The sequence below is a fragment of the Arabidopsis thaliana genome (assembly GCF_000001735.4).
Source record: "Arabidopsis thaliana chromosome 1 sequence".
Lineage (NCBI taxonomy): Eukaryota > Viridiplantae > Streptophyta > Magnoliopsida > Brassicales > Brassicaceae > Arabidopsis > Arabidopsis thaliana.
Window position 1 is genome coordinate 1,456,066 of NC_003070.9, and position 12,825 is coordinate 1,468,890.

Consider the following 12,825-nt stretch of genomic DNA (forward strand, 5'->3'; position numbering starts at 1 on the left):
TAGTTTGCACGGATAATATTCCAAATTTTGCAACATTTTATCCATAAACAAACAATTTAATTGGTGAATAACTAAAGGAAAGTTTTTGTCATGATCAATTTTCTGATTAGGGTTTTCACTAATGAAACGTAAAACATAATTTTTTTTCTTTAAAACATATCAGTTTCATACCTACGCGTGAGTGTTAAGAAGATTTTTAAGGTGAAAGTATTCGTATGCAGAATGATGAAGCTTTGAATAGCGACATGATTTGTATGAATATCATTATCAACAATATGAAACACAAGAGACAAAGTTACTTATAAAGTTACATTTTTTCTGTTGACCTTTTTGAAATGTGACCGGAAAATTTCTTCTTTCTTTTTCTCCACAGACTAATTCAAAAGTCATGATTATCAGTAATATAATAAAACCTACGATTTAAATTATTTTGACTAGTGAAAACGACTTTGCTCTAATGGTCGATAAATAGAGTATAATATAGATCTCATGTTTAACTTTAAAACCGACTATAGATGCAAAATTCTCAACATCTCATTATGTCAAACATTGAACTGTTCGTGGTGGTTATATTATTGTCTATTTTCATAGTTTCCGGCTGATATAATACTATTTTCTTGACTAACGAAGGTTGCCGACCATAAGTGAAACATTGGCCAATTCATTTGATTTGGGGCTTTGAGAATTTCTGGCCCATCCAACCCAAATCTGTTAAAGGTTGCCGACCACACCTTTCAATATTGGCCAGAGAAAGTGTGGCGATGGCCCAGAAAATCTCAAAGCCCCAAATCCAATGAATTTCTGCTTTCTTGACCATATAACCAAAACTATTTCAACAAATTCTTGCTAAAATCTGTTTTTGGTCAAAACTGTTTCAACATGGCATCAGTATGATGATTATGAACCTACTCAATCCTTGGACAATGATCATGTGTCTGATGGTTAATTTGGATATAATTTGGGTGAGTGTTTTCTATAAGCATATAATTTGTGATTGTTTTGTTGGAAAGTATAATAATAGTTGACACTATATTGTTAGCATCCAATTCACAAACAATTACACGAGTGGTTTGTAACTAAGATCTTTTTGCTGATCCTTGGGTATCCTAAGCAACCTGAACATTGCTTTTGGATTTAACATTTGGCTTGGTGGAACCTTCTCTCCATCCTTTTTGGCGAGCTCTCTCTTCCCACCTAGATGTTAGCTTTTTCTGCTCGGCGAGTGCTAATTCTGCTTTTTCTCGAGCTTCTTCGCATGTTTCCATACCCGAGTTGCACTTATCTGCTTCCTTTTGGTATGAAGAAGTTACCTTCTTGGCCTCCAATAGCCCCATGTCTGCTCGTTTGTGTTTCTCTAAAGATTCTGCTTCACGCAGCTTCAGTTCCTCGGTAAGAAGTTCAGCATAGTTCTTCTCAGTGTCTTCGTTCACCTCTGGATCGTGCTTTGCACAATCTACACATTCAAAACTAGAGAAGTTTAGTACAAAGACTCGATTGCTAAAAGACTTTTAAACTGATACAGTTAACGAAATACCATTCACAATTAACTCACCAGCAAAAGAAGCATTACTGAGCTCTGCAAGAAGAAAGGAAACAAGTAAAAAAGGATCAATCTTTTGGAATTGGTAACATCTGAAGAAGAATATAAATTCAGCTTAGCGAGAAACATATAGTAACTTAAGAAATCTGTTACAACAAGCATTACAAATAATGATGTTGAGTTCATACTACAGTCTTCTTGGGGTTCACTAAACAAATTCTATCAATCAAATCGGTCTAAAAGCAATCACAATGCATACAATCCAAACAAACTGCATTGTTTGTTGATTGGCTATTATCAGAACAGTCGCCAGTAAACTTCAACTTCCACAATCCGAGAAGTTAACAAATCATAACTTGAACCATTAATGTAACTCAAACAATAGGAGCATCAACACTGTGGACAAATAACTGAGATAATCTTTTTAAGATGGAGAACACCTAAACGAATGAAACATCATTCAAGTAGATCTACACTTACTTACTACACTAATCATTCTCAGACTCAAACTCAAGCACGAATCAAGCTCAAAGCTTACAAATTCAGTAACCTCAGCACCAGATTAAAAAAAGCCAAACTTGAAAATCCAACTGATACTACTAATCCTTACTTCCACCACCAGCTACAACACCAAATTTTGATATAAAGTTGCTAAATTCCTACATCACTCTACAAAAAGGAGTAAACTTTAGCCACAGATCTGTTGAAATCATGGGCACCGATCAAGCTAACTTCTGTTTACCTTTGGGAATGGTGACAGCGGAATAGGTAGAGCATTCACAGGGGCAAGAAGGACAAGAGGAGGCGGAAACGGCGGCCAAAGCCTCAGTGAGATGCCAGTAGAGAGGCGGACCAAGAATGTAACCAGCCATGCTCAGCCCCAGTAAAGCTAGCCCGATCTTCAGCGCCGCCGTGTGTCTCGCCATTTCAACTCTAGATCCGCCGATCTGGGTCTTCGTAAAGATTAGATTTTTCGGCGAGTTTGAAGAAAAACCTCGTAGAGGGATTTTAGAGCTGTGTGTGTGTGACTGTGAGACGACGTTATTTAGAAAAATCGGTGCTAGAGATTTTGACACACACACACTTTTGAGTGACTCTTTTGCTCTCTAATTTCGTCGACAGTTAAATAGTAAGCGTGTAGATTTAAGATTCTCTTTTGCGTCAATGTCTCTCCTTCAAATGCTCGACATGATCGGTTTGGTCTGATTTGAATTGGTTCGGTTCAGGAGATTACCTTTTGATTACAATCATAATGTGAAATTATTCTGTGTTTGGGCCTTTGGTTATAGCGTAACTCCAGCCGGAACCTATTGAATGGGGCTTTAGTTGCTCTTGGTCCAACATGCTTTTTCCTCTTTAGGCCTAGCTGGAACCGGTTGGGCCGGTTGGCCGTCGACGTAGAATAAGTCTGACTATATAAGTTAATAACTAATGCTGTTTTGAAAGTAAAAAACCTAAACCCTAGTATTATTTTGGTTGCTTTCGATGGCGGAAGCCAAAATTGAAGAGATCGGTTGTGAAGACAGGATCAGTGTTTTACCGGAAGATTTACTCGTAGTGATATTGGATCTTCTCCCGACAAAAGACGTAGTAGCCACCATGATTCTGTCAAAACGATGGCTCTCGATTTGGACGATGGTAAGGACACTTGAGTATACAGATGACATGGATGATGAAAGCAAGAAGAGCGTTTGGTGGTTTCTTAACAAATCATTGCAACTCCACAAGGCGCCTGTAATAGACAGCTTGTGCATGGAACTTGGTCCACAGTGCCCTACCACTGATGATGTTGATATCGGAAAGTGGGTTGCAAAAGCTGTTGATTGTTTGGTGATGACGCTAACAATCAAGCTCCTCTGGTCCGCAGGTCCAACCAGCTTGCCCAAGAGCCTTTACTCTTGCACCTCTCTTTCTGAACTGACTCTCTCTGACCAGATTCTCGTGAATGTTCCTTCTTCCGCCTATCTCCCATCCCTTACAGAGCTCGAACTAATCTGTGTTGTGTATAAAGACGAGGATTCTCTTGTTAGCTTCTTATCGAGCTGCCCTGTTCTTGAGTTCTTGTTCGTGCTAAGGAAAATAGATGACAATGTGAAAACGTTTACTGTCAAAGTGCCTTCTTTATTGGAGTTAACGTATAAGAATCTCTGCTCTGATGTAGTAGACAATACCGATAGGTGTTTGGTTGTAAATGCTCCTGCAGTGAACACCTGTCAAATCACTGATTATTCACTAGAATCTTTCTCCATCGAGGATATGCCCTGTCTCCAGGATGCAACTATCGATGTAGATGAGGCTTATCATCCGGATGACAAATTTCTAACATCTTTTTCTTCAGTCTTGTCTCTTCGAATGCATTTGTCTGATGCAATGGTATCTAGCTCTCTAATTTCATCTCATTGTAATTCCATTGCTGCATCTAACTACTTACTTAAGTTGTGTTTGTTTTCCTTTCAGGTTATGCGTTGTACCACCATCAACTTCTCTCGACTAATAAAGTTAAGCATATATCCCTATGGACCAGACATGTTGGAAACACTCCTACGTTTACTTGGAAATGCTCCAAAACTAAAAGAGTTTTTGGTAGATTATGTACGTATCATCCTCCTCCTCCTCTTCTTGCTTTAATGGACTATCTATAATCTATACTATTCAAATTTTTGCTTATCATATATAGCCCTCCCTTATTGCTTCTCAGAAATTTGTCTATAATCCCGAGGATCTCCCATGGTCATGGAAACAACCGAGTCATGTTCCCGAATGCTTGTCATCACAGCTCGAGATATTCGAGTGGAGAGACTATGGGGATAGAATAATAGAGGAAGAATTCTTGACATACGTTTTGGCCAACTCTAAGCGTTTAAAAACCGCAACAATCTCCCTGAGGTTAAATCTTGAAGATCCAGAGTTGATCATCGAGGAAATAAAAGACCTTCCTAGGGTTTCAACAACATCTCACCTTTTGTTCAAATGAAAAGTCTACAGAAGCTCAGTGAATGTGCAAGCTTAATTAGCCTTATCTGCTATAAGATACCCCAAAATAATTGATGTTCAAGGTTTCTTTTTCTTTCTTTTAAAGTAAAAACACTATTTACGGTTTCTTGATAGTGTTCCTTTTTCCAAATACTGGATAAGTTGCAGAGGGCTTAGTTTCCTAGTTTACAGTCTTAACAATAACATCATAGCCTATGATTCATAGGGTGTTTAATTGTTTATTCACATATTTCTGCTGGGTCGCTCTTAATGAGTCTTTTCTTACAACATCATAAAACAAATTTTGGGTTTAAAGTCAAACATTGACTCGCTGCTGGCCCTCTGATGTTTGGAATCTTACTTAGTTCTTGAAATTGTATGGGGAAAAAACAACCAATGTTATTGAAAAATGGTCAAGCCTCGTTGGACAGCTGATGTGAGGAATATCGAAACATGTAAATGGAATAAGTGGTCTATAGTAGTCAACGTTATACTTGTCAACATTCGTCTGAAGTTAACCGTAATCCGTGGGCAGAAAACAAACAAAGTAAGTGTTTGGTCATCTCAAGTCTCAACATATCCCATTACCATTATCCAAATTATCATATATACATATTCTAGTTCCAAAAAGTTTAGATTGAACTAGGAAAAAAGAAGAAGAAGGAAAGCGTGGAAAGAAAAAGCAAGTCTCTCATCCTCTATAAAATATTCCATTTATTTCATTCTTGTTTCCACCACAGTGGTGCATTTGATATCTTTGCATGAGGAATGTCTTAAGTGGTTTGTCTGCTTTCCTCTGTTTTTGTTCTTTTGCAGATCAAGAGGCTTCATCTTTTGCTTACTGTCAAGGAGTCAGCTATGGATGTTCCATCCAACTTGGAATCTCGAAGGCGTCTTACAGTACTTTCTTTTCAAATTCACTATTAATGGGACATGCCTGCTGCACCCAAGATTCGCAACATGCTTTCCTTCTCGTAGGTTCCAGGCACAATTCAAGTTAATTTATGGTCGTCTTCTCATAGGCTTACTATATCTTAACATCTTCCATTTTGCGTTGTCACAGGGTCCTTACACCATACTTCCGTTGATTGATAGGTATGATAGTTAAGCTCAATAAATGACCACACTTGTGTTTCTTTTTGTTGATGATTAGGGTTTTTGGGTTTCTTTGATCTTAAGCATAAAGGACAAGCTAACATAACCCATGTCGGGGATGGCTTTGCATTTAGAAATCTTAGATGGGGCTTTTGTGTCCTTTTACTTGTGTGTTACCGTGATTTAAAATCATCGACAAGTCAACACATATATACTTAAGTAAAGAGATCTTCTACCCGCAATTTGTGACAATCAACGTAAATATGTTCTCTTCGAGCCCAATGTTTTGGCACAATAACTGTATCCCTGTAAGATTTTCAAAAGAAGCCAGAACAGAATAATACAAGCACAGCAGTTAGATAGAAAACCATGGAGCGCCGTTACATGAGAAGTAAGGGGTTACCCTCAGAAAAAGAAAAAGAAAGGACCACTTCCGTTCCATTGTATAAAAATCCAGACATCACCTTCTTCTTCCCCTGTAGGTTAATCTCACTGTCCAGTTGCAAAACAGAGCATGAACAGTAAGCTTTTTGTTTAAGATTTTAATAGTGAGTGTGAGTCATCACATGCTGATCTCGGGTTTTACTAATCTCTCGTCACTTTTTATATCCACTAATTGGGCCAATTTTCATTTTCAGGGCCCATTATTATAATATTTATAGGCCCACATTCTCTTAACCCTCCATCCAGTTCACATTGCGCCATGCCTTAGCGCAAACGTTAAAATGGCGTTGTTTCCAACTTAAATCCAAATCCATTAATGTATTTATTTATTTTGGATTTTTTTTCCGTATACAAACTATATTCAAATTTTGATTTTTTTTCGTCATCCGCTAATCTTTTCGTTTTCCAAAAGTTAATGAAGCAACAAAAATATAATTTTAATTGAAATGATTGCATATAGTTTGTTTCAATTAAGTTCTAAATACATTATCGTAGTGTAATGAAAAATATTTTTGATTACACCAATATGCTCATAAGTCATAATTAAAATCTGAATTTCATTGTGATGTTGTAGACTTTTTATTTTTGTTCAGAGATGTTGTGGCATAAATGACTATATGGGATAATATCGTTGGCTCGTTGTGGTATCTCTCTAATTTTATCTCATTGTAATTCCATTGCTGCATCTAACTACTTACTTAAGTTGTGTTTTATTTTATTTTTATAAGATACCCCAAAATGATTGATGTTCAAGGTGTGTTTTTTTATTTGTACAATGAGATTAATAAATCATTTATTTTTAGTCAAGAAGCATTGAAGCAAGAGAACGAACCATTTGAAAGACTCATAAACCAAATTGAGTCAAACAAACGAATTTCAAAGAAGTAGTTTGGTATGGACGGATCTGGTAAACCGGTTTCGGTACGATTGTCTGGTTATTTTTGGTTAAAATTGATTGGGTATGTTGCAGAAGCTTTGCCTCAGATGGCAGGTCTCTCCAAATTGCTCATCCTTCGATATTATTATTGATACAGAGGAGGAAGACTCAGAATCTTCATCCTCAAACCCTAGATTCCTTAACGAAATGGCGATGGAGATCTCGGTAGATCTGATAAACCAACTCAAGGTCTCGCTTCGAAAGGAGGCCAAGCTCACCTCCGTCGACGATTGCTCGGACTCATCCTTCCCCAGCCTTCCCACATCCGAGGAGGCAATCGCAGAACTTGATGCTTCAGCTCCGTACCTTCGTTGCCGAAACTGCAAAGGAAAACTTTTACGAGGAATCGAGTCTCTGATCTGTGTCTTCTGTGGAAATCAGCAACGCACGAGTGATAATCCTCCTGATCCCATCAAATTTACTTCCACTTCTGCTTACAAATGGTTTCTCACCTCTCTTAATCTCGATGGATCGGTAAAAGTCGATACCTTTCTCACTAATTTGTAATTACTTGTTTTCCTAGCTGATTGTGTATTAGTCAGATGTAGAATGTGGTGTGTTGTGTCTTCAAAAAAACGAACTTTTCATCTGTAGGAGATGGTAGAGCCACTAAAGGAAACGGATGGGTCAAGCAGAGGAGCTACTAAGGCACCGCCTTCAAAAGGAATTGCTTTGTCTAAGTTTCTTGATTTGGAAATACAATGGTCTGCATTAGAGGAGAAGTCTGATGATGGACAATCAGTACAGAAGAAAAACCCTCTGAATCTAGGCGGGATTAATCTTGATGATTATTTCGTTGAGCGGAGAGGAGATCTTTCCAAAGTGGAGCAGGCAGAGAGTAAACCTGTGGAGGATGATGATTTTAAGGATCCACGTAGTCTTAGCTTATTCGATAGTGTAAAGAGTCAGGGAGTTGTTGGATCGCAACAGCATGATAATGTTGGTTTGTTTGATAAAAAAGATGCACCTAAGAGTGTTGTTTCTTCTGGGGAACATGAGAATCTTAGTTTGTTTGCTGGACGAGATGCGCAGGAAAGTGTTTCTTTCGCAGCGCAGGGAAACTAGGAGAAAGATGCTCGGAACTCTTTTAAAGAGGATGAAAACCTTAGTTTGTTTGAGGGTAAAGAAGATGCTCAGAGAACTAGTTCTTCTAAAGTGGATGAAAGTTTTGGTTTCTTTGAGGGTAAAGATGCTCAGAGAACTAGTTCTTCTAAAGACGATGAGAGTTTTGGTATGTTTGAAGGTAAAAAAGATGCTCAGAGAAATAGTTCTTCTAAAGAGGATGAGAGTTTTGGTATGTTTGAAGGTAAAGAAGATGCTCAGAGAAATAGTTCTTCTAAAGAGAATGAAAATTTTGGTTTCTTTGAGGGTGCACCATTATCAAATGCTGACCTTAAGTCTTTTGATGACAAGATTGTTGCTGCTTCTTCTGATTGGGACTCTGACTTTCAATCTGCTGATCAAAATCTTTCTCAGAAAAAGATTGATGGTGACCCATTTGTAAGTTCTCCAGTTGATTTGGCTGCTCATATGGATTCTGTCTTTGGTTCCGGAAAAGATTTACTCTATGCACAACCGGCAGATTCTTCAACTGCTTATGTTTCAAAAGCTGGCGATTGGTTGCAAGATGATTTATTTGGTAATGTCACTGGTGAGGCCCAAACCAACGACTCAGCCGTCCATGACAAGAATGAGGGACAGATTGTCGGTGGCAATGGAAATTCATCCATGGATATTGATTGGATCGGAGATGATCTATGGCAAACCAATGAAAAAAAATCCATTGAGAAGACCCCTACAGATGTTAATGATGATGATGACGATGACTGGAATGATTTTGCAAGCTCGGCTAACTCCAAGACTCCTAATAATCCACTTTCTCAAACCATGGAAAGTTCCCAATTTGAGATTTTTTATGGACATGCGCAAGATAAGAACGGTGTTAAAGAACAGAGCGTGGATGAGAAGCAGAATACTGATACAAGCGTGATGTCTGACATAGGCAAATGTCAAGAAGATGATCTCTTTGGGACTTGGGATAGTTTCACATCCTCAACCATTCTGCAGACATCTCTGCAGCCTCCCACCATTCATGCGAATCCCTCTGGTGAAAAAAATCCGGAAATGAACTTGTTTGGGGAAAATAACAATAACAGAGACCTTGATTTTGATAGCATCTCACGTTCTGATTTCTTTTCTGAAAGTAGTGGCGGCAAAACCAACTCAGAGGAAGTCAAAGTCATACCTTCTGGAACCTCAACCTTAGACAGGTTTCTTATTTTCTAGTCGATTCCTTATTCTCTAAACTCTCTAAATAACCTTCATTTCATGCTTACAAGGAGCTTTAGTAACATGTTCCGGATTTTTTTTGTGTTTTTCGCTTTTGATTTCAGACCGAGTGATCCTGATGGTAGTAAAGATCAAACAGTTGATCTTGTTGTAGGCACAACGACAACAGTTCCCAAGTCAATGAGTGATGTTGCGGAGGAGCTGATGTCACAGATGCATGATCTCTCATTTATGCTCGAGACCAAACTTTCAGTGCCTCCAATCTCCAAGACAGAGTAATATTATCACAGTGTACTCTCTATCTCTCTTGCGCTCTCTTGTTTTTCCTGGGGCTTGGAGATTGCTTGTTTTCATGTATATATATTTCATTTTCAATAACTTCAAGGATCCAATTTTACTTACTCTGTAACCCCAAGTGGTTGTTAGTCTAGTAGTATTGTTCATTGGGTTACATCCATTGATATTGGCCACATGTGGATACACACATAACAACTGAGACTTCAAGAACTTGTTCGGACTCTGAGTCAATCCAGAGTCTCTTGTGTTTTCCATTTTTTTGGATAACCAAGATGTTGGTTTTTGGTGATAGGTCCATAATCTCTTGTAGTCGTCACTAGTCATAACCAAAGCAAGTTAATTACCGATATTCGACCTTGTAACTTTGAGAACTCTTTTTTCTTTTCTGAATGGCTAACATTAAATCAAAGAATGGACAGTTTTTGTTCTTCTAGAAAATATATATTAAAAATTAAGTTAGGCTGTGTAATGTATGTATATAAGCATGACACACAACACAAGTGATTTGCTTGTTTTTGGGAAACCACTTAATTTGATTATTACAAGATTAGTAACTTATAAGCCACGCATTATATTATGTTTCTAAAACTAATTAGTTTCCCATCATTCTTTGTTTCTGATCCTCAAATCTCTTTTGTACGGTACCTCGAAAATTACAACCGTATAACTACTCATAATTAAGGTGGTAATCAATACTTATTTTTATTTACACAATTGCGCTAGCTTAGTAATATAAACCACCAAATGAATTAGTGTGATTTGTGACGAGTATTTGGTTCCAACTTTTCTAAACAACACTTGTTAATAACTACTCACTCAGATACTTTAATATATATTTTTGTAAAAGATTAATATACATGTAATCATATGAAATGATTCGTTTGGGATTTCACTGGCTGGGGCGTATTATTTAATGGATAATTCACAACCTCAAATTATAGACTGACAATTTTTCGGCCACGTAGGGTTTTGAGTGTAATCGATGACTGATGCTGTATTTGTAATGTAGTAACGTCCTATAACTGAAAATTCTGACAGAAAAACCACTTGTTGTGAACAGTTGGTTTTTTGTACAATGAATAGTTGTATGTACTACATTAACATTACTTTAAATCAATACATTTTCTATGCCAACCTCCAAAACTCCAACATAAAAGTTTAAGGGTACCATTAATCACGGTCGAGCCACATTGCCATAAATGGAATTGAATCATCTTCTTTTGTGCAAGTTCACATTTATATGTACGTAGCGCTAGCTATGTTCCATCTATTTGTTTCTTTTAATAATATTTTCAAATCTGCTATTCGTCACTTGTCATGTTACAACGTACAGTAGTACTTAATTAAACTCAAATGCAAATCCGTATTCAGACTTTATATATATGTCAAATGATCGATTAAGTAATTGTATCAAAAAAAATTGTGATTTTTTTCTGACAAAAGTGGTGTGGTGATTAAGTTTATCGTTTCTATTAATTATGTTGATTGTCGACCTTAATTGTTTCATAAGTCTGCAAATCAATAAACCAGTAGTAGTGGCCATTTATACTAACCGAAATATAACAAAAGATTCATCTACTAAATTGCAGAAACATGCATGATTGAAATACATAGTTGTTCATTTTCACATATAGAAGAGAGAAGATATAAGTTACTTATGGCATACTCTTTGATATTGACATCTAAAGTTTGTACTTTGAAGCAACAAAAACGCTCTATTTTGCCTTTACCATGCGTAACAGACTTCGTCTTTAACTTATATTTGTTTATATATTTATTTCTGATTGACACAAATCAAACATGTGCTATTTCATAAAGTCATTTAAAGTTAGCTATTTGTTAGATATCTAATTAAGCACAATGAAATGAAATACAAATACAAATGCGTATAATCAAACGCTGACGTAGAGGAAATGACTTTAACTATCGTAATAGTAGGTGTTGGTAAACAACGGTGAACGAACTATAACTTGATAGTTACAAATGATATATTTAAAAGTAGATATCATAGTGTTTGTGATAAAACTTTTTTCAAAATGTAATTCAAACAATTTGAATTGAGTAGGTTGTTGCTTGAAGTAGGCGTTCCTCATTATACGAATCTTTTGCGTTTCTCTTTGTTTTCATGCCACGTGTTGTCTCTACCGCTCACACGCCACAAGAACATTCTTGAAAAGGCTTATCAAACAACTTTAAGAACATATTTCTATTCTACCCAACAGTAAGAAAAATAAAATATATCAGTTATTTGGTTTGACATAGCTAGCGTCCAACTAATTAGAAATGATCAGTTTATTTACATTATCATCCAAGAAAATGCATTGATTCATAATGATTAATACAAATTTTCATTGGTTATTCATGGGTACTTTTCTTACCATTAATGCTAAAAAATAAAATAAAATTCACCAATGTACAATAAGTTTCTTAATTAGCACACTTTTTTGCGTTTGGTCATCTGTTTTATGTTTGGTTTTATAAGTATAGCATTACAATTATTATTTTAGCTTTAAAAACTTAAAATGTAAATTTTAAACACGTGAATGTGCAAGTTATTATGCATGTGGTTAATAATAAAGGGTACATGTGCGTATGAGCTGTGAATGTGCGTATATGGCAGTGGACAGCCGTAAATGTCTGACCAAAATCGTTTTCCTTATCTTTTTACCCAACAGTACTACTACTGCCTTAGGTTAAAACTCATCTTGTCGGACGCTTCTTCTTACAAGTTTACGTCTTTTATATTCTAAAATTGTAACAATATATTAAGTTTGAGAAATCTTTCTTATTAATTATTACTACGTCATTTTTATGTGTTAACTATTTTTGTCGAAGACTTTTTTATTCTTGATCAATTAGTCCGAAAATCACTACTAATTCGTAAACAAATTTTTATTATTAAATACCTCTCTGTTTTTCCTCATTTGAGAACGTGATATAAAATCAACATAATCGAATCTTCACAGTTCACACTAGTTTATCATTATAATAAGTGAGGGGATTACATTTTAGGTATTTAGAGAAAACGGGGAAAAGATACCAAAATATCTTAGAGACCCGTGGTTCTATATGTACATTTTAATTTTTAATTTGCTAAAGTCAGCCATGAATACTATAGTATACCTAGTCAGATTTGATGATGATGGTTGTTAAACCCACCGCTCCTCCTAGTCAAACATCTTCTACAATTTCCAAACACATTCAAAAAACGCAGAAAAAAAAAAAAAAAATGTGTATATGTGTTACAATT

The 12,825-nt window shown here is 36.3% G+C and overlaps 5 protein-coding genes and 2 long non-coding RNA genes across 8 annotated transcripts; 5 read left to right on the forward strand and 2 right to left on the reverse strand.

Annotated features, from left to right (window-relative positions):
* Positions 1 to 941: 941 nt before the first annotated feature.
* AT1G05070 (transmembrane protein, putative (DUF1068)) lies at positions 942 to 2,737 on the reverse strand. Its single transcript, NM_100386.6, has 3 exons — positions 2,283 to 2,737; positions 1,553 to 1,576; positions 942 to 1,453 (listed from the first exon to the last, which is right to left on the reverse strand). The coding sequence occupies exons 1-3, from the start codon at positions 2,464 to 2,466 to the stop codon at positions 1,107 to 1,109; spliced, it is 555 nt and encodes a 184-aa protein (NP_563728.1). The 5' UTR covers positions 2,467 to 2,737; the 3' UTR covers positions 942 to 1,106.
* Positions 2,738 to 3,025: 288 nt separating this feature from the next.
* AT1G05080 (F-box/RNI-like/FBD-like domains-containing protein) lies at positions 3,026 to 4,514 on the forward strand (the record flags this gene model as incomplete). The annotated part of the gene is made up of 3 exons (NM_100387.1): positions 3,026 to 3,913; positions 3,998 to 4,132; positions 4,218 to 4,514. The coding sequence occupies 3 exons, from the start codon at positions 3,026 to 3,028 to the stop codon at positions 4,512 to 4,514; spliced, it is 1,320 nt and encodes a 439-aa protein (NP_172001.1).
* Positions 4,515 to 4,922: 408 nt separating this feature from the next.
* On the forward strand, positions 4,923 to 5,605 carry AT1G05085 (uncharacterized protein; the record flags this gene model as incomplete). Its single annotated transcript, NM_202031.1, has 4 exons — positions 4,923 to 5,060; positions 5,150 to 5,199; positions 5,330 to 5,487; positions 5,577 to 5,605. 4 exons carry the CDS (start codon positions 4,923 to 4,925, stop codon positions 5,603 to 5,605), a joined length of 375 nt encoding a protein of 124 aa, NP_973760.1.
* A 263-nt stretch (positions 5,606 to 5,868) lies between these two features.
* On the forward strand, positions 5,869 to 6,092 carry AT1G04327. Its single transcript, NR_138694.1, has one exon. It is a non-coding gene; the product is annotated as an other RNA (long non-coding RNA).
* On the reverse strand, positions 5,978 to 6,275 carry AT1G04333. Its single transcript, NR_138695.1, has one exon. It is a non-coding gene; the product is annotated as an other RNA (long non-coding RNA).
* A 767-nt stretch (positions 6,276 to 7,042) lies between these two features.
* On the forward strand, positions 7,043 to 8,108 carry AT1G05087 (dentin sialophosphoprotein). 2 transcript variants are annotated; one of them, NM_001331518.1, is made up of 2 exons: positions 7,043 to 7,463; positions 7,584 to 8,108. In NM_001331518.1, exons 1-2 carry the CDS (start codon positions 7,137 to 7,139, stop codon positions 8,052 to 8,054), a joined length of 798 nt encoding a protein of 265 aa, NP_001322823.1. In that variant the 5' UTR covers positions 7,043 to 7,136; the 3' UTR covers positions 8,055 to 8,108. The 2 variants fall into 2 exon arrangements, with proteins under 2 accessions (NP_001322823.1, NP_001322824.1); NM_001331519.1 differs by having other exon boundaries at positions 7,049 to 8,108.
* A 65-nt stretch (positions 8,109 to 8,173) lies between these two features.
* AT1G05090 (dentin sialophosphoprotein-like protein) lies at positions 8,174 to 9,810 on the forward strand. Its single transcript, NM_100388.2, has 2 exons — positions 8,174 to 9,259; positions 9,383 to 9,810. The coding sequence occupies exons 1-2, from the start codon at positions 8,223 to 8,225 to the stop codon at positions 9,555 to 9,557; spliced, it is 1,212 nt and encodes a 403-aa protein (NP_172002.2). The 5' UTR covers positions 8,174 to 8,222; the 3' UTR covers positions 9,558 to 9,810.
* The last annotated feature ends 3,015 nt before the right edge of the window (positions 9,811 to 12,825 follow it).